This window comes from Diceros bicornis, chromosome 17 (assembly GCF_020826845.1).
Source record: "Diceros bicornis minor isolate mBicDic1 chromosome 17, mDicBic1.mat.cur, whole genome shotgun sequence".
NCBI lineage: Eukaryota > Metazoa > Chordata > Mammalia > Perissodactyla > Rhinocerotidae > Diceros > Diceros bicornis.
In genome coordinates, this window is record NC_080756.1 from 54,809,297 (window position 1) to 54,827,969 (window position 18,673).

General features: G+C 56.4%; 2 protein-coding genes and 1 non-coding gene across 4 annotated transcripts; all 3 read right to left on the bottom strand.

The window, feature by feature from the left end:
- Window positions 1-1,137: 1,137 nt before the first annotated feature.
- PTPN6 (protein tyrosine phosphatase non-receptor type 6) lies at window positions 1,138-15,941 on the bottom strand. 2 transcript variants are annotated; one of them, XM_058558907.1, is made up of 16 exons: window positions 15,697-15,941; window positions 10,832-10,954; window positions 10,413-10,607; window positions 7,632-7,821; window positions 7,351-7,467; window positions 7,132-7,245; window positions 6,875-6,971; window positions 6,400-6,479; window positions 6,082-6,231; window positions 4,851-4,982; window positions 4,574-4,728; window positions 2,482-2,549; window positions 2,230-2,381; window positions 2,046-2,137; window positions 1,512-1,652; window positions 1,138-1,333 (listed from the first exon to the last, which is right to left on the bottom strand). In XM_058558907.1, the coding sequence occupies exons 1-15, from the start codon at window positions 15,708-15,710 to the stop codon at window positions 1,538-1,540; spliced, it is 1,794 nt and encodes a 597-aa protein (XP_058414890.1). In that variant the 5' UTR covers window positions 15,711-15,941; the 3' UTR covers window positions 1,138-1,333; window positions 1,512-1,537. The 2 variants fall into 2 exon arrangements, with proteins under 2 accessions (XP_058414890.1, XP_058414891.1); XM_058558908.1 differs by lacking the exon at window positions 15,697-15,941 and adding an exon at window positions 11,042-11,239.
- A 445-nt stretch (window positions 15,942-16,386) lies between these two features.
- Window positions 16,387-18,223, bottom strand: C17H12orf57 (chromosome 17 C12orf57 homolog). Its single transcript, XM_058558909.1, has 3 exons — window positions 17,862-18,223; window positions 17,381-17,557; window positions 16,387-16,618 (listed from the first exon to the last, which is right to left on the bottom strand). Exons 1-3 carry the CDS (start codon window positions 17,911-17,913, stop codon window positions 16,467-16,469), a joined length of 381 nt encoding a protein of 126 aa, XP_058414892.1. The 5' UTR covers window positions 17,914-18,223; the 3' UTR covers window positions 16,387-16,466.
- Window positions 18,176-18,237, bottom strand: LOC131416587 (U7 small nuclear RNA). Its single transcript, XR_009222607.1, has one exon. It is a non-coding gene; the product is annotated as a U7 small nuclear RNA (small nuclear RNA).
- Window positions 18,238-18,673: the final 436 nt, after the last annotated feature.

Genomic DNA, 18,673 nt, shown 5'->3' on the forward strand with positions numbered 1-18,673 from the left:
GCCCTGAGGCCCACAGGTTAGCGCCCCACCTTCCCACCCCCTGGAGGGTGAGAGCTCCAGGGAGCTATGGCGGTGCCCAATTAGAGTTCAACCCCCACCCTCTTTCTCCGTGTCTCTCCTTTGTTTGCATCCTTCCTAACACCTGATGTACTTGTTTTATGTTTGTGGACTGTTTCTGGGTCTGTCTCCCCTCCCAGCCTCCTAAGTTCCACTGAGCTGTCTTATTCACTGTCACACCGCCAGCCCTGCTCCAGTGCCTGTGACACAGTGGACACTCCATAAAGACAGTATGCACTGAAGGAGTAACAGGCCTACGTTGCTTCAGGACGCGCCCACGCAGCATCTCTGGCAGCAGGGAGCCAGTCCTTCCTGAGCAGGACTCACAGGCTTAACTCCCGGGAGACGGCATTTTAAATCAAGAGAAAGCCAAACACAGAGCAGGAATCACCGTAGTCCACTCTGGACACAGGGGAAGGCAGAGGGGACGAAAAATAAAACTCTGACTGGAGTGGAAGGGCAGCAGCGGCCCCCGCGGAGGGAGGGTGCTCCCGTGAGCCCGCAGGAGCCCGGGGCGGGGCTTCCTGGCCTTTATCGATCTTCTTAGCTCTTGGATCTAGAAGTCAGCACCAGGGGTGTGTGGTTGTGTCCCCCTGGGGTGACCTCGGCTGCACCGCCATGAGTATGGGCTCTGGAGCCAGAGGGCCTGAGTTAAAATCTTAGCTTCAGTGCTCAATAGTCCTGTGACCTTGAGCAAGTTATTGTCTATCCATGTCTGGGTTTCCCCCACCATAAAATGGGAACGACACAGGTACCTACACTGAATTAATACATGTAGCGTTTAAACAATGCCTGACACATGGCAAGTGTGCAATGAGTTATTGTTGCCAGTTGTGATCATCGTCCCTTATCTCAATTTTCACAAGCACCCAGTGAGGACCATCCTCCACTTTAAAGGAAAGAGACTAAGGAAAGTGCCCATGGGGGTCACTCCTAGTATGTGAAGCAGAGTCCAGAACCAGCTCTGTCTGACTGTGAAGGCCGAGGTTTCCTGTGTCCACACACACCACTCCCTGCCCACCTCCCCTCCATCCCCCTCTGCCCCTCCTGCCCAGGCACACAGAGTTAGAGACCCACACACAGGGATCCTAGGGGCTTTATTTACAGGAGTAGAAGGGCCCGGCCCTGCCTGGGGCCTTGCTGGGCTATATACAGGGTCAGGGAGAGGGAGGTGGGGACACGGCCATTTAAATTACAACAGAATGAGAGCGGGCTCCTAGGTTCAGGCTGTGGGTCATCCATTCACTGGAGGCCTCCATAGGAATCAGGGCTGCAGCTGCAGAGAGAGGGGAGGTAGGGAGTCAGGGGTGGCTGGAACCTCGGGAAGCAGCAGGTCTGGGATGGCTGGGAAAGGCAGGGTGAGGCTACAGCTACCCATCCATCCAGGGGAAGCACCAGAGCCAGGGACACGAGGGCAGGGCAGGGAGGAGCCCCCGGCAGAGCAAAGGCCATACCATGGCCACCTTAGGAAGCGCCCGGCTCACTTCCTCTTGAGGGAACCCTTGCTCTTCTCCTTGTCTGCTGACCGCTGCTTCTTCACCTTCTCCTCCTTCTTGTTCTTACTGTGCACGTTCTCGTACACATCCTCTTTGTGTCTGCGGGGGGGTGGGCAAGTATGGGCAGCCAGCACAGGTCAGGAGACAGGGCAGGGTTACCCAGCACCAGCAGCCCCCTCTGGGCCACCCCATCTCTCAGGCGAGCAAACTGAGGCCAGGAAAGCAAGGAGACCTGGTCACTGTCCTTACGCTAGACTAGAAGCTCCTGTCTGGTGGGGCAGAGGCTCCATTGCATACATTAGCATAACACCAGTACCCAGCACAGGCCCCACGCAGAGGGGACTCAGGAGATACTTGTGAACACAGGGAGTAAGAACCAAGCGTGAACTTGAACCCAGGTCTCCCGACAGCAGCACTTGTCCTCTGTGGAGAGGAGGGTCAGGCGGGGAGGAGAAAGGGGCTGACTGTGAGATGGCAGGCGGGGTCACTCACTTGGAGGAGGTGCGAGATGCCTTGGCATGGGCGTTCTTCATGGCTGGGGGGTAGGTGATGTTCCCGTACTCTGACTCCCGGCCCTTCTGGGACTGTGGGCAGAGGTGTGGTGGGAGGGTGGTGGTCCCACAGGACCAGGTGATGTCCCCCACCCCCCGCATGCCAGGCCCTGCTCTGCACGCACCTGCATGACCTCCAGCTTCTTCTTGGTGGTTTCAATGAACTGGGCAATGGCCACGTAGATGAACTTGTACTGTGCCTCTGTCTGCACCATGCCTGACCGCTGCGCCCGCACCATCTGGATCGTCTTCTGGATGTCAATGTCACAGTCCAGCCCTGGGCAGAGACAGCAGTTGGACCTCAGGCCCAGACAGAGGTGGACACCAGGGGGATGCCCATCCACTCCCCACTTGGGTCCCCCACAAGTAACCCTCACCCTTGGTGGAGATGCTCTCCATGAGCATGTCGATGACAATGATGGTGCCTGTCCGGCCAATGCCCGCACTGAGGAGAGAAGGGGGTGCCCTCAGAGGCCCAGTCCACACTTCACCAGGAAGAGGGAGCCCCAGCACTCAGCTCCAGCATGGGGCAAGGGATAAAGAAACTGACGCTCCAGCGAGATGAGATACCATGCCCAGGGTCACTGGGCAGGCAAGCAAGGGGCAGAAGTTTACCCAACTCTGCACCCGTGCTCATCACTTCAGCCAAGGGATTTGTGAGGAAGGGCCTGGCTCTCGAGCGCTAAGATGCTGGCATCCCCAGACACCGCCAACACTTCCTTCTTCCCAGCACCACGCTCCTCCACTTCCTGCTTGAATACTCATTCCTGGCCAGTGGCTGTGCCCCCCACCCCAGAATCTAGGACCTCCAGTCCCAGCACCGTCCTGCTTGCTCCCCGGACACAGTGGGCCTCCCCTGGCCCTCCCGCACACCCTTGGCCTGAGCCAGACCTCCCTCAGCCCTTCAAGACTTATATTTGGAGCTTCTTGCTGCACAGCTTCATTTCCCTTTTTCTTCAGACCCCAATGGCAGAGAAAGGGCAGCGCTTGAGACAGTGGGTGCAGGGGCACCAGGGTCAGGAGACTTGGAGGAGTAGCAGTAGGAAGTCTCCCTTCTCCCACCCTCTGCCGCCATCTTGGGGCAAACAGACCCCAGGAACCTCAGGACCCCACAGAGACCCCAGTCCAGCCCCCTCAGCTGGGCCTGTCAGGATGGTGCCCTCAGTCGTGCTGTCTAATTTCAAACCCAGATTGTCAAAAATAACCCCCCCTCACCCACTTCCTTCCTGTAATGTCTAAATAAAGGCCATGGGGATTTCAAGAAGGGGGGGTGCAGCAGGAGGGTCGTCCTTGGCGATGGGCCTGCCCTGGAGGCAGAGTCCCTGAGACAGCATGTGGGGGCACCTCCAGAGTCAGCCCACCCAGCCCTGCCCCAAGACCAACAGTTGCCAGTGGGAAGAAGGAGGAAGTCTGAGGCCCTCACAGCCTGGGGTCACATGGAGGAAAGAGGACAAAGCAGGTTCCCATTTCCCTGTTCCTGCCTGAAGCGAATTAGTAAACCGTGAACAGCTCCCATTTCTTGTGGGTTTACTGTCTTCCAGGCACAGTGATAGGGCCTCATTTAATCCTCACAACAACCCTGTGAGGTCCTGACCTTACAGATGAGGAATCTGAGGCTCAGAGAAATTAAGTCATTTGTCCAAGGTCACACAGCCAGCGAGCAGTTGGAGGAGCTGGAATTTAAACCAGCGGCCTCCGTCCAGGACCCTGAGCCCTCTGCCTCCCATCCACCTACGCCAGGACGGCTGGGTCGGCCCGTCTGCAGGACTCCACCCCTCAGGACCCCTGCTCCTCCTTGCTGACCCCCGGCCTGCCCACCTTAGCAGGAATGGGGTCTCCTGATCATGAACATGAGGGTCTCCAGTGGAGCTGGTGCTGCATGTGCCCCTCCTGAAGACATCACCCATCCCTACTCAACCCTGGGGCCAAGTCGATGGGCATCGCTGGGAAGGGAGAGATAGGGAGAAGCAATGAAGAAGCCGAGCCCCCCAGGGCTGCAAACGGAAAAAGAGAAGGGATGGGGAGCCACACTGACCCCAGAGGGAAGGTGTTGGAGGCTGAGAAGAAACACAGGCTGAGTAGGCCCACAGGAAAAAACAGGAGTGACCAGGACCTAAGTCTATTGTGAGCACCAGTTCAGGCTCTCCCGCTGACCAGCTGGTGACCTGGCAAGTTGCTAGGCCTCAGTTTCCTCATCTGTATTTGGCAGGGTTGGACTAGATGGTACATCCGGGGAAGTCTCTGAGGAAACCCCCAGGCATAGGATCCAACAGTGGGGTTGGCCTGGCTAAGTTCCACCCATGGGTCTGGAGCCATCAGGGAACCCAGAAGAGGCTGGGAGGGTGGTGGTAGAGAGCATTAAACAAGTTAGTATGTAAACTGCTTACAACAGTGCATGGCACTTAGCAGTATTTACTTGCCAGCTACTATTTTTATTATTACTACTAATGCCATTATTATTATTCTCACCTGCAATGCACAATGATGGGCCCTGCATGAGGGAGACTTTCCTGCCGCTGGTTGATCTGGTCCAGGAAGCTGAGGACACCCCCAGGGTCACTGGGGACCCCGTGGTCAGGCCAGCTCAGGTACTGGTAGTGCCAGATCTCCCGAACCAGGTCCCCCTGGGCCAAGGACACAGGGTCAGTGCCCCCTGCTCCCATGCGTCACTCCATCCCACCACCCAGACGAGAGAACAGGTCCAAGAAGGGGCCTTGGGAATGGGGCAGGGGTGGGGGACACTCACGTTGTCCAGCGGGGAGACCTGTAAGGTGCGGAGTTTGTATTCAGCTGTGTCATGTTCCCCACAGTTGGTTACAACGTAGGGTCCATAAACACACTGTTTGCCCACTTCTGGCCAGTAGAGGACACATTTGTTCTGAAAAGGGAGGGTGGAGGTGAGGAATGAGGCACAGAAGCTGGCACTGGCCATCTAGGCCTGTTGTAGGCCCCTAGTCCCTGGTGCTGGCCCAGTTAACATTTGTTGGATGAATGGATGAACTGGCCGAGAGTCACAGACTTAGGATCTGGTCTTGGCTCAGCCACCAATAAGTGGGGAGACCTAACCAGCCCTTTCACCTTACAATTCATTCAACAAACATCGGCTGGCACATGCATAGGACCTGAAGCTGTGCAAATCAGGCTGGAGTTACAAACAAATCAGAAGCAGTCTGTGCTCCTGCACCCCTAGGAGCTCACAGAGAGACAGAGGAACGGGGAAGACAGAGAGCTGCTCGGGGCACGGAGAGGGAGAGGCTAATTCTCCCTCTAGGTTATGGAGGAAATCAGAGATGGCTTCCCAGAGGAGGCAGTATTTATTTGAGCTGGGTCTTCAGAAGCAAGGAGTCTGTCAGGCAGAGATAGTGCAGAGAAAGGAAGTCATTTCCTAGCAGAAAATAAGCTTGTGCAAAGGCACGGCAACCTGAAAGGGCCTGGCCCGCTGGAGGCAGTGAGTGCTGTAGGGAAGCCACCAGGCCTTGAGTGCCAGGCCTTAGAGTGTGACTATCCTGAAGGCACCTGGAAGCCACTGAAGTGTTTTCAGAGAGGGATGCAGTGTGTGCTTTGGACAGGATCGCTTTGACTCCAGTGCAGGGAGACCTGCTGGGCAGAGTGGGAGGGCAAGGGGCAGACTCCAGGGAGATTTTTGAGGCAGAGAGGACAGCAGGGGCTGTGGCCTGGATAGGGACAGTGGGGGAGAGGCAGGAGGAATGTGCGCTTCAGGACACTTTAAGGAACAAGGCCTGTTTAAAACCTGGGTCTGGTGGTCGGGAGAGCCCACGGTGGGGAGCAGGGATCTGGGAGTCGGTGTGGACCCAAGACTTCGTCTCTGTGCCCCAGTTTCCCAACAAGGGTTGGACCCTCGCCCTCTGAGGTGACTTTCTGCCCTGGTGTCCAAAGTTTCTCTGGTTTAATGGTGGTGGACAACAAGTGCTGGGGAGGGGTGTGGAGATCAGGGGCAGCGCTGGGCTGGGCCCTACCCGGCCTTTCTCCACCTCTCTGGTGGTCATGACAATGACGCGGGTGTTCTCCTGCCAGACCATCTGCCAGAAGTCATTGACCGTGGCCTCCAGGCAGCCCTGGCTGGCGATGTAGGTCTTAGCGTTCTCATCAGGGCCTAGCAGCTGGTTCTGGATGTGAGCACAGAGAGACACACAGAAGGACTGTGAGCACCTTGGCCCGGGACAGGCCCTGCACCCCCCCACCCACCCGAGTCATCAGCTGGACCTGGTACCCCCTGAGATGGGGACTCCCTAGGGCCCAGCCGCTCCTCAGTGCGACTGGTCAGCACCACTGACCTTGACGTAGTTGGCGTTGATGTAGTCTGACCCAGGGACGTTACTGTCGCGTCCCTGGAGGATCACTCGGCTGTGGTCGACTGGGAGTGGGCAGAGAGGAGGCAAGAAGGGCCAGGAAGTCACCACCCCTGGGTCAGACCCTTCCTCAGCCCACAGCCCATTCTTGTCTCAGAAAACATGAGGCTCTCAGAGCACTGTGGGTGGGCAGGGATGGGGGATCTGTGTAGGGTGGGGGTAGAAGTTTCAGACGAAGGAGGGGGTGGGGTGGGGTGCGCAGAGGCTCCACTGGGAGGAGTAGAAGCTTTTTGGAGGAGGGGAGGCTCTGTTGGGTGGGTGGGGGAGTGGACCCTCCTTGAGCTGGGGGTAGAGACCCTATAAGATGCGAGGTTGTTGGCTGGGGGCAGGGGAGTCTCCTGGGTGAATGGACGGCCTGGGAAGAGGGAGGGATGGAGGCTGTCGGGTGCAGGGCGCTCACACGGGAGAATGTTCTTGTAACGGTTCTTGCTCTTGTTCTCTGGCCGCTGCCCTTCGAGTCGCTGATGTAAGTTCTTTACCTCCTGCTTCTGCAGGCTCTGAGGGACAAGAGGGGGAAATGGAGCACCAGGCCCCACAAGGAGAAGGGCATCCACGTGTGGAGATAACGTGGCGCAGATCAGTATAAGGTGTGGTAGAGAGGGGATGGGGTCTGCCTGGGACCCCATGCCGGTTGCCCTGCTGGTCCCCATTACTCACCTCAAACTCCTCCCAGAAGCCGGCCTTGGCTGTGTCCTCCGACTCCTGCTTCTTGTTCAGTTCCAAGACCCGGTTCTCAATGTCAGCTGCATTCACCCGCGTGGCATAGTATGGCTGGGGTGGGGGAGGAAGAGAAGTCAGCAAGTCGAGATCCCAGAAGCTCATGTGTCTGGGGGACTGCTCAGGGGAAGGAACGAGGCAGCCAGGCTCACCCCTCACCTGCCGCAGGTAGACGAAGGCACCGGAGGCCTCCTCAATCCCCGTCTTCTTGAAATGCTCCACCAGGTCCGTGAGGCTGTCAAAGGTCTCCGAGCCACCCACCGTGTAGCGTCCGCCCTGAGGGGTGCCAAGTCAGGCCACCCACAGGCCCTGAGTCTCCCTCCCTGGACCCCCAGCCTTGGACAGAAGCGCAGGCTGACCCTTCCCCACAGCCCACACTGTGGGCACCAACCGGATGGGAGCCCCAGGAGGACGCCTCCCCCACTGCCCAGCTGCCTTACCTCACACATGACCTTGATATGGGTGACTCTGAGCGGGGAGCCTGGGCCAGCCTTGGGCTGGTCGCCGAGCACGGAGAGCACAAAGTCTCCAGGCTGGCTGAGACTCTCACGCACGAGAAACGTCCAGGGCTCACCCTTGGCCTGAAGCAGTGTCTCTGCCTGCCCCCCGGACATGTGACCGTGGTACCACCTGGAGAAGGCAGCAACACGGAAGGTGAGACCTAGGCCAAGGGGCAGGCACTAAGAAGAGACACTCACAGGGGGCAGAGAAATTGAGTATCTACAATGTACCAGGGACTGTGCTAGATGCTTTCAAATCTACCACCATATTTAGGTCCATTACTCTCACAAAATGCTGAGAGGTAGGTACTATCCCCACTTTACAGATGAGGAAACTGAGGCTGGGTGATTACACGCTGGCCCAAGGCCCTTGCTGATAAGAGGCAGGCCTCAGGAGTTCTAACCAGACCCACCTCTGAAAGTTAAGTCAAAGGCAGAAAGGCAGGCCATATCAAGGCTATCTGGAGGGGAGAAACCGAGGCAAGGTCTCCATGAAGGACAGGGCTAGGCTTGGGAAAGAGAACGGAGATCAAGAGATACACAGACAGAAGCTAATCCACAGAGAGCAATGGAGCTGGGGAGAGACGGAAGTCACAAGGGAGGCATGATGGGGAGAACTCCCCAGGGTGGTAGGGAAGACAGACAACCCCACTGGGGAAAGAGTGATTTGGGGGGCTTTGGGGTGCCCAGGATGACATCACTAAAGGGGAGGCCGGGGCTCAGAGGGGCTCAAAGGGGCAGAAAGCAGAACTAGGACCTTTCCCCAAAGCACACCCCCTTCCCAGGAGGAAACTGTAGCCCCACAATGCCCAGCCCCACAGGAAACCACGTGATGGAAAAAACACAAAACTCCTTCTGGGGAGAGAGTGAGAAGTGAGGTTGTGAGGTTTCCTCAGCCCAGGGACCAGGGGAGGGGGGGCATTTTCCAACCGCAGGGATGGGGGAAGGAGGGAGGGGGCCAGTCTGTCCTGCCCCCTCTCACTCCTGCCCAGAGGCGACCTCCAGAGCCTCCTGCCCTGTCCAGGTGCCCCCTGGGCCAGCCCATCCTACCACTCAGGGGTAGGCCAGGGCCCCTGGGCAATGGGGAGGGGGCTAACCCTCTTCCCCCAGGGCCCAGGATGAGGAAGTTTCCATGCAAATGCCAGGCTGACCACAGGCAGAGAGCTAGCCATTGAGGGACAAATGCAAATTCCCTCAGAGGAGGAAGGGCAGCAGCCAAGCAGGGAACACAAAGGGAGGTTTGGAGAAAGAGCCTCCCACACAGCCTCCCAGGGTCAGGGGTGAGCCAGGCATCCTGGCGTGGGTCATCAAAAGGGCCTCTTAGAGTCAGCTTCCCTGGTCTTGATTCTCTCTCTCCTTGACCCACCACCCCCAGCCCCAGCTCTGCCCTTCTCCTGCACTCCCAAGCAGTTTGATCCCAGGCCTCAGGCTGCTCCCCAGGGAGGTCTGTTCAGCTCCTCCTTCCCTCTTCCAGCTCCATCCACAAGCTACTGCTTCTCTAGGGTCTGGGTCAACCCATTCTCTCCCAGCAGAGCAGACCCTGGCTGAGTGTAAGGAGGGAGAGGACGTGAGGAGTTCAAGAGGGTCTGGGTGGCAAACCTCCATGAGTGTGCAGGTGGGCATAGGAAAAGGGCAAGAAAGTACTAAGGAGGAGCACCATGAGCAAAGTCACCAACACTTGGGCTTTACTCCTACAGGAGGTGGCTTCAAAGGAAGTGGATCAGTGGCTTCATGTTGACTGGAAGGAGATCTCCAGTGGTGGGCCACACAGCCTTTACCTAAGCCTCACCCAGTGCTAAGTTTTAATCTTGGCTTGAACAAAAATACTGAGACAAGTTGGGAGGCATGCCTCTCAGAAAGACTGAAAACGGACAGAATCAGGTTCAGAATCATTTCAATAATCAATACGCTAATATCAGACAAGGGAGAGTTGGCTTGGCCCCAGGAGTATGAAAAAGGCCCATGGAATTATTCAGCTGCCCTTCACCTTAGCAGGAGCTGTCTTTGAGATGCAGCCGCTAAAATGAGCCTCCATGTAAAGCTGAGTGTTCAGGTCCCCCCACCCCCCCGCCCATGCTTTAGGGAGACCACATGGGGAGTAGCCAGCCCAGTTCTGGGGACCACATCTCTGGAGCCAAAGGGATGGGAGGGAAATGCCTTGAGTATTACCCTGTGCCCAGGTACTAGGCCCCTTACACACGTGACCACATCACACAGTTTTCAATGATCTGTGTTCTGGTCCAGGGACTAGTCAAGCTCTACCCAGCCCCAGAGGGCAGACAATCCTCGCTGGGTTGCTGAGATAAGGCATTAAGCGTCCTCATCAGCGTTAGTCCCTATGCTCCTCCCCAACACCAACCTCTCTCCGTATTAACCTGTACTGGGGGAGGAAAAGTTACAGGAAGGCAGATTCAGTTCCATAGAAGGAAGAAGAGCTTTCTAATAACAGAGCTGGCCTGCTATAAAACACGGTCACTAGCAGGGCCTGGGTTGCCAGCTGACAGGGACCCCGGAGAAGGGCGAGGTGACCTTCTCTTGCTTCCTCAAGGGTTGATGGAAAGGGGAGGGAAGTTAGTCCCCTGAGACCCGGGCCCCAGGATCACATGGAGGAAAGAGACCCACAGAGCCCTGGGAAGGAGCGGGGATGGGGACGCATTGACAGCGAGGGGTGGAGGCCAGCCCGCTCTGCGTGGGGGTAGGTCAGGGTGCGAAGGCCCTCACCTCTCACTGGTGGGGTCAGAGCAGTTAAGCGGGTACTTGAGGTGGATGATGGTGCCATCACGGTCCTGCAGGACGCCCTGCTGCTGTGTGTAGTACTCCACCAGCTCCGTCAGCGTCGCAAACTTCTCCCCTCCATACAAGTCGTAGAAATCTCCTGAGTTCTGGATCCGAATATGGGTCACCTGATCCCCCACCCTGCAGGGTACCAGGCAGTGAGGCCAGTGGGTGCAGGAGTAGGGGTGGGCATGGGGTGGGGGCTGGGCTGAGGTCCTGAGTGTGGGGCACACACAGGGATGGGGTGGACACAGACAGGGACAGGGGACATGCTCGGGCTGGGGATGGGAAGTTGGCACTGCCACGAGGGAACCGGGGATGAGCTGCCAAAATACGGGCCCTGGTGGGAGTTGGAGGCCACCTACCTGACGGAAAGGGAGAAGTCGCCCTGGTTCTTGCGGCTGGGCCGAGCCAGGAAGCTCCCGTGTACACCTCGGCCCTTGAGCAGGGTCTCTGCATCCAGCCCACTGAGATCTCGGTGAAACCACCTGGGAGGCCGGGAGGGCAGTAAGGAGAGGTCCCACGGCCCCCAGGGCATCCTCGCCTCCTGCCTACCATGGGTCCCAGGCCCTTACCTCACCATCCTTGGGGCTCCCCGAGAGGAAGGGGTACAAGGAACGAGGTGTTGCCAGCGGGTTGGGGCAGGCAGAGAACTCGGGGGCTAAGCCTCCAACAGGGCTCTCAGCTCTCAGCGCCCAGGCCACCTCACCACCCCGCGGTCCTGGTTATGGGGCTGCCACTCCAGTGGCCTGGGGCACCCGGCAGGGCGGGGACAGGAAGGGGCGCGGCCGACCCCTTGGGGGAACTCACTTGTACTTCTCGTTTTAGAGCAGAGCGAAGACAAGCAGAGCGGGGTGGCAGTGGGGGTGGGGACGGGGCGCACTTCCCACACGTCTGCCGTCAGAGGCTTCAGGAGCGTGGCCCTCCGCAAACGTGACAACACACGAAATAAGGACACGTGTGCCTTGCACCCTCCAGGCAAGGAGCACCCTCATGCTTCCTACACGTGAACCTGCACAGTCACATGCCATCTCTTCCTCCTCCTCCAGCTGCTTCCACACAGCCTTCCCTGGTCCAAGCTACTAATAATGGTGACAGTGACGACTGTCATTTGATGGAGTCTCAGTATGCCAGGCACTGTACTAAAAGGTTGTCTACGTGCCCTGTCTGCCTTATCCCTCACAACAGCCCTATGGAGCAGGTACCATCTTTATCCTCACTTTACAGACAAGGTTTTATCCTCACTTTACAGATGAGGAACGTGATGCTCAGGGAGGGTAGAGAAGTGGCCGGAGGTCATGCAGTCAGTAAGTGGCAGTGCCGGGATGCAAACCCGGACGGTCTGGTTCCAAAGCCTGTGATTTTAGCTACCACATGCCAGCCCTCGGGGCTTCAAGGACAGAGGTTGGGAGGCTCCTCGGCCATTGGGGCTGCAGTGGGAGGGGGAGACTCCTAATAGCCAAGGCCGTGCAGATGCTGACAAAGTGAGGGGCGCCCTTGCCTCTCCTGACAAACACACTGCACAGGTGCCACTGGGGCAGAGGGATGGACAAAATGACCCCTGCACAGCCCTGTCAAACTCGCACTTTTCAACTTCTTGTCTCTAGGCCCTTGCCCCGCCCTGCCCTAACCGTGTAGTCAGAGCCAAGGAACAGAATGGGAGGAAAGCAGATGGGGATAGAGCCGCCCGCCCCCTTGGGTCGGGCCACCTGTGCCTGAGCTGTAGGTTCTTGCCAAGTGGGTCTGGTCTGAGTCAGCCAGGACTGACCAGGGGCATGTCTCCTGGGGGCTGGAGGCTGGGGCCGAGGTCCCGGCCACGGCTGATATTCTCAGGGCTGGTTGACCTGGAGAGGCCCTAAACACTAAAAGCTTATGATGTACCCAGTGTGTCATCCCCATACAACACAAACACTGCCAAGCCAAAACAAGAGGAAAGAAGCCCCACCAGGGAGACACAAGAAACTCACACTGGTGGCTTCCCTAGAGAGGGAGGCCTGGTGGCCGGAGGAGAGGGCTGGGAGAGACGTTTACTTCTCCCTCATACTTTTTTGAACGTTGTAGCATGGGCATGTATTGCTGTTATAAAAATAAGTAAATTGACTGGGAGATGGCAATTTCTGGGAAACATCTGAGGTGCTGGGACTGCTCTAAATCTTGATCTGGGTGGTGTATACACGGGTGTGTATAAGTGTGACATTCATCAGGCTGTATTCTTAATATTCATGCACCTTATGTATGCTATACCTCAATTAAAAATAAGGAAAAAATAACAAAATGTTAAAGCCCAATGAAAGTGTATTTTTCCTATGATGACTACTTTATCATCTTTTGAAACATCAAACGTCAATTTTCCCCCCTAAAAAGAGCTCCTCCTCCCTTCCGGTGCCCTGGGGAACTTGCTTGGCCTGTTTATTGCATGGTCTAACACTGACTACCCCTGCAGTCTTGGACGGCCACCCTGAAGGACCATGAACACCCTCACAGCGAGGGGCAGGAAGAGCCCTTTGCTCTAGTTGCTGCTAGTCTTGCTCGCCTCCGAATGTTCAAAGCTGAGCACGCTTCTCACGGAGTACATGTCTGATAAACAAGCTCATCAATACCCGTTCACATATGTGGTCACAAGTCCAGCCTCCTGGTCCTACACTTGCACACGCTGCTTGTCACATATAGATGAGTACACATACACGCACATACAAGCCTCCATTTAGGCACATGGTCCCACCACATGCACCTCATCATCCATGCCCATCTACACACATACCTGGTCCGGTGCAAACACCCACACACGTTCACACCACCCTGACCACACACGAAACTGCAGGTCCGTGCTCGGCACTAAACATCTGCTGCACCCTGGCCACAGGCCTCTCTCCTTCCGGGGTTTAAACTGACTTGGCAGGAAGAAACTAACCAGGCACCCAGAAACTCCTGACCCATGGAAGAGGCAGGAATTTCTCTGAAGCCAAGTAGTCAAGCTGGAAGACAGACAAACACTAGGATAAGATATACAGTCTCTGCTGTCCCTTGACAGAAAAATGAATCGTAACCACCTCCCCTCCACCTCCCCTTGACATAAGTGCTCTGGAGTTTGCAGAGGACTTGCAAACACACAACCCCATTGGGCCTCAGACATCCCTGTGAAGTAGGAATTATTGTTTAACGGAGGAAAACAGGCTCAAGGAGGCTGAGAATTACAAAAGCAAGCAACCAATCATTCGGAAGAGAAAATTCACCTGGGAAGCAGGGAGATAAAGGTCGAGATAGAGATCAATGGTGATACAGAAAGATAGGTGGTCTGGAAGAGCAAACAAAGTGAAATAATTTCTAGAAAATTATGAACTTCCCGGAGCCTCGTATCCCCACCTGATAAACGGACTTAAGAGTATTTCCCAAATACTGATGTAAAAAGCTAATGTTTAGTAGTAGGGTTTAAGTGCCAACAGCTTTTACTTTACATTTTTTTTTTTAAAGATTTTATTTATTTATTTATTTTCCCCCCAAAGCCCCAGTAGATAGTTGTATGTCATAGTTGCACAGCCTTCCAGCTGCTGTATGTGGGACGCGGCCCCAGCATGGCCGGAGAAGCGGTGCGTCTGTGCGCGCCCGGGATCCGAACCCAGGCCGCCAGCAGCGGAGCGCGCGCACTTAACCGCTAAGCCACGGGGCCGGCCCTACTTTACATTATTAATCCACATGCCAACCCTATTCGGTAGGTCTTAGCCTAATTTTAGAAACAAAAACTAAGGCTCAGAGAAGTTAAGCAACTTGCACAAGGTCACAAGTGAGTGGGAAGGTGGACAAATCAAGGCTGTCTGATGCCAGGGCCTATTGCCGTCTCCACCACACCAACCGCGCCGCTGGAGGCTGCAGTGCGGGGGGATGGGGCAGAGGGCACCGGCACAGCCCACGATGGAAGCGGAGGGGCTGGTGTTCCCACAGAGGCAGCCTCTGCAAAGGCCCCGAGCGGGCAGGCACAGGGCCACCTGAGCCATGCTGGGGTGTGAGCAGAGTGGCATGGCTGGAGCAAAGCTGCTCAGAGAGGCTGGCACCTGCTGCAAAGGGTCTTACAAGGCCAGGCTGAGGAACCAAGGAAGGACTCTGCACCGGGAGAAGCCTTGCCAGCTACCTGGTAGGAAAACAGCCGTGGCAGGAGTGTGGGAAGGATGAGGGACCAGAAGACTCAATGAGAGCCCTGTCAGGGGGCTGAGGGTGACGAGGTGTGCACTGGGGGCAGCAGTGCAAACCGGAAGGGCAGACGTGTGAGAAGAACCAGCAGGACTTGGGGAGACCAACCCACAAACACCAACACCCCAAGCTGGTCTTCACTGTAAGATGCAAACTCCAGCAAGGCCTAACTGCCTGTCCCTGTTCCCTCTCCGCTGGTTTACTCTGCGGCAGGCGCTGTTCTTGTCTCTTTTGTTCCCACTGCAGGGCCTTTGCACTCGCCACTCCCTCCGCCCAGGGGCACGTGACTATCACCACATGGCTGACTCTTCCTCATCATCCAGGTCTCAGCTCCCGCATCACCTTCTCAGGAAAGCCCTCCCTGACCGCTCCAGCTAGTGATGCCAGCGGCACACTGTCACTCACTAGCACATGAAACTGTTTCATTTTCTGCATAACACTTCTGAGAAATGATCCTATTAATTGGGTTCCTTGTGTAGTCTGTCACCTCGCACTGGAACGAAGCTCCGTGAAAGCAGGGACCATGTCCACCTTGTTTGCTACAGTATTGTCAGCACCTTAAAAAGTACCTGGCCTGTAACAGATGCTCGGCATGTATGTGTTGAATGAATGATGCAGGGGAGGGGAAGTGACAGGAAACCGAGAGAAAGAGGAGCGGAGGCCAGATGGGAAGTCATGTGGGAACAGGGAGCTTTCTCAGGTTTGCATTTCAGACACCCTGTTTCAGGTGACGTGGGCTACCCAGGGGCACAGGTCCTAAGCAGACGACAGAAGCAAGGGAGAAATGCAATGGTGAGAATAAATACACATCTGTCAGGGGAAAGTCCTAGAGAAAAGGAGCGGTGGGGCAGAGAGGCATGAATCAGCCTGGGATTCCTCACATCTTGGGGGGAAGCAGTATGTAGAGACAGGAAGCAGACCCAGGGCAGGAGGCAGCAGCAGATTGCACTCATAGTCTCACACCTGTTAAAAGTGAGCATGAGCCCCGCCTCTCCCTCCCAAAGTAACAGGAGACTGTGGTACCCAGGTGGAGCGGGGGACTTACCCACGGGACAGCATCTCCCCAGAGAGATGGGGAAGTCGCAATCAGAGGGCCACAAGGGGCGGGGCTGAGCCAGGGGCACAGCTGTGCACAGTGGCCCAAACCAGGTGAGGAAGAACGCTCGGAACTCGGCCACTTCCTCCTCGAAGCTGACCGCTAGGCCAATAGCACTGCAGGGACAAGCCCCAGGACTAATGATCCCCGGAAAAGGGACAGGTGGGGCGGGACTGGCCTCACACAGCCTACAGCAGCCTGCTTCTCCCTCCAGCCCTGCTCGGTAGTCCAGGGCCCGCCTGCCTGTCCAGGGCCTCCCTCCCTTGGGATGGGAGGAGCCACCTGGAGCTCCACCTGGCGCTCAAGCTGACAGAGGGAGGGCGGGTGGAAGCAAAGACCAGGAAGTAACCCTGGCCAAGGGAACACAAACCAATGGGGGAGTCTCTCCATGCACAGAAGCCAAAAGGCCTCAGGAAAAGCCAGGAAACCCCACTCCTCAGAGGAGGTGCCACCTGTGCAGACCCACTCACCCAGCATTTTGAGGGACCTGCATCCTCCCACCCTGTCTTGGAGGAGGGTTGGGCCCCACAGGAGCATAGGAAGGATCTGGACAGGGAAATGGAGCAGCCTGGAATGGCAGAGGGAATCTGGGGCCAGGAGGTGGGGGTTGTCAGGGTCACAAAAGACTGACACGGAGGCTAAGTCACAGGCAGGTTTATTATCCTCTGGAACACCAACATCTTCCCTTCCCAGGCAGTGTCACACGGGAGAGCCAACCCTCAGGAGGCGGCCACGCTGCCACCTGCAGCAGGCCCGTGGGGTGGCAGTGTCATAGGGGGCAGGAACAGTGCCTTCAGCTTGCCTGACAGGCTGGCAATCTCAGGATCCTGGGCTTCATACGACTTGACCAAGCGGGCAAACTTGAGGACACCTGCAAGGGGGAGTGGAGCGTCAGCCCACACCCCAAAGGGACGGGTGTGCCCAAGATGGCAGGGGGGAGCAGCTGGAGCATGAGTCACTGGCTGCGCCTCCTCTGGCCAGGTAGCTGTCTGCAAAACACAAGACACATGCAGGTCCCTACCCTGTGTGGTTCGGATCAACCACTTCCTGGTCTACACCAGGCACAACTGGATAGGATGCAATTAACGAAGATATCCCAAGCAGTGCGCTTCTCACTATCAGGTGAACCATTTTAGCAATTTAGTCACAAGAACCACAAGTATGAACACCCATGAGATCCCAAGTCTATATAACCAGGACACATGAGGGCCCTGGGCCAGCTGGGCTGAGTCAAACAACATCCTTGGGGAACACCATGATCTCAACGGAATTGAACTGCTGACCCTCAAACAGAGATTAGCTGAAACACCTTGGATGGGCTGCAGAAGCCCACTGACACGCAGACATATCACTAAAAGCTCTCAGAAGGGGTTCAGGTCCAGCTCTGCTGTGACCTCGGGCACTTAGTTTACTGCTAGAGTCTGTTTCCTCATCCTAACATGGGATAACCATATCACCACTTACGGTAACGACAAAACGCACCTGGGGCATCGCCTGGCACAAGTTCGGAGTAGACCCTGGGCTCTGAGTGCTAATAGTCAGATGGTGACTGCCGCCGTGTGGCGAGAAGGACGACGACGGCTCAGGGACCCGACGGATACAGCGCCCTCTCCCCGACCTCCGTGCGACCCACCTTCCCCGTCGCAGCTGAAACCATAGGCTTTGATAACCTCCTGCTGAATCTGCGTGGCCACGGGCAGCACGAATTGCAGCATCTTGCCCATGTCGTTGCACGCGTTGTCCCGAGCCTCGTCCATGCGCACGGCGTTCTCTGGGGCCGAGAACGCCTGGATTACCTCGGCCAGGACCACTGTGCCGCAGATGCATCCCAGGGAGGCGTCCGGGATAGGCGTCGGAGCATGGCCGGCGGGCCCAGCCAAGAGCGCAGGGAAGAGGGCAAGGAATTAATTAGTGGACTGAAGCCATAGTAACCCGACAAATTCGACTCCCGAATCCCTCGCTCTAGTAGACAAGAACCACCTCTTGGAAGAGTAAGGACGGTACCCCTCGCCCCCGTTCTCCGGCGATGCAACCACAGCTCTCGCTCCGTATCCTCCGCCTGCACCCTCCTTGCGCAGGCAGCCCGCCCACCCTGTGACGAGCATGCTTCTCACCCTTGGCCTGTTCGGCGCTCAGGGCCGCGGGCTGGGCCGAGGCGGACGCCATACGGCAACAAAAACCGCACGTGCGGCGGAACCAACTTAACGCTCAAAGAAAAAGAGGGTTCTCTTGCAGCGGCTCTCGGGGATGCGGGCGGAGGGGAAGCGCATCAGCGTAGCCGGAAGCCTCTCCGCGTAGCGCTGGTCTCCCTGCTGGGACTTCCTGGCAACGGCAAAACCACTAAATGCGAATTTCTAATACTCCAGTACTAGCGACAAGTAGACACCACCCCATTTCAACTAACTCTATTGTTCAAAACGAGCGGTGACGGGGTTTTCCAGTAACAACCAGAAAACCTACTAGACAAATTCTAAAAGAGCTGTAACACTAAAAAGAAAGGCCTGGAGAGAAGGCGGCACAGCCAGGAACTCCACTATCGGTGAGGGTGAGCTCAGAACGGGGTTCTTCTAATTCCTACTGTATAAGCAACGAGGCACAGTGTAACTTTCAGAAGGAAAAGCAGTATTCTAAGGAACTTACTCATATCATTGATTTCTGGAGTTTGTGAACGTTTGTTAAGGCTCTATGCAAATGAGACCGATGCTGATTGGCTGAGAAAGAAGCCAGTCACACCCCTTTAGTTTTTAAGAACGGAGACAGTGACTCGCAGCAGTAAAAGCTTGGAGCTAGAGTACCTCTCGCGCTTTCCTAAAATGGCCTTGTGATGCCATGTTCGCTGCAGCGGTACGCCCTCTAATTTCTTTTCTAAGCTTGAAGTTGTCACTCGCTCCTTCCTCAAACCATAGGATTCCAATCGCTTTAACCC

Coding starts and splice junctions, on each gene's coding strand:
- PTPN6 (XM_058558907.1), bottom strand. Junction 10,608..10,831: donor GACTTCTCCCTTTCCGTCAG/GTAGGTGGCCTC, acceptor GGTACCCTGCAG/GGTGGGGGATCAGGTGACCC. Junction 7,246..7,350: donor CCTTCGTCTACCTGCGGCAG/GTGAGGGGTGAG, acceptor CCCCCACCCCAG/CCATACTATGCCACGCGGGT.
- C17H12orf57 (XM_058558909.1), bottom strand. CDS start 17,913: ATGGCGTCCGCCTCGGCCCAGCCCGCGGCCCTGAGCGCCGAACAGGCC. Junction 17,558..17,861: donor GAGCGCCGAACAGGCCAAGG/GTGAGAAGCATG, acceptor TCTGCGGCACAG/TGGTCCTGGCCGAGGTAATC. Junction 16,619..17,380: donor TTTCAGCTGCGACGGGGAAG/GTGGGTCGCACG, acceptor TCCCCCTTGCAG/GTGTCCTCAAGTTTGCCCGC.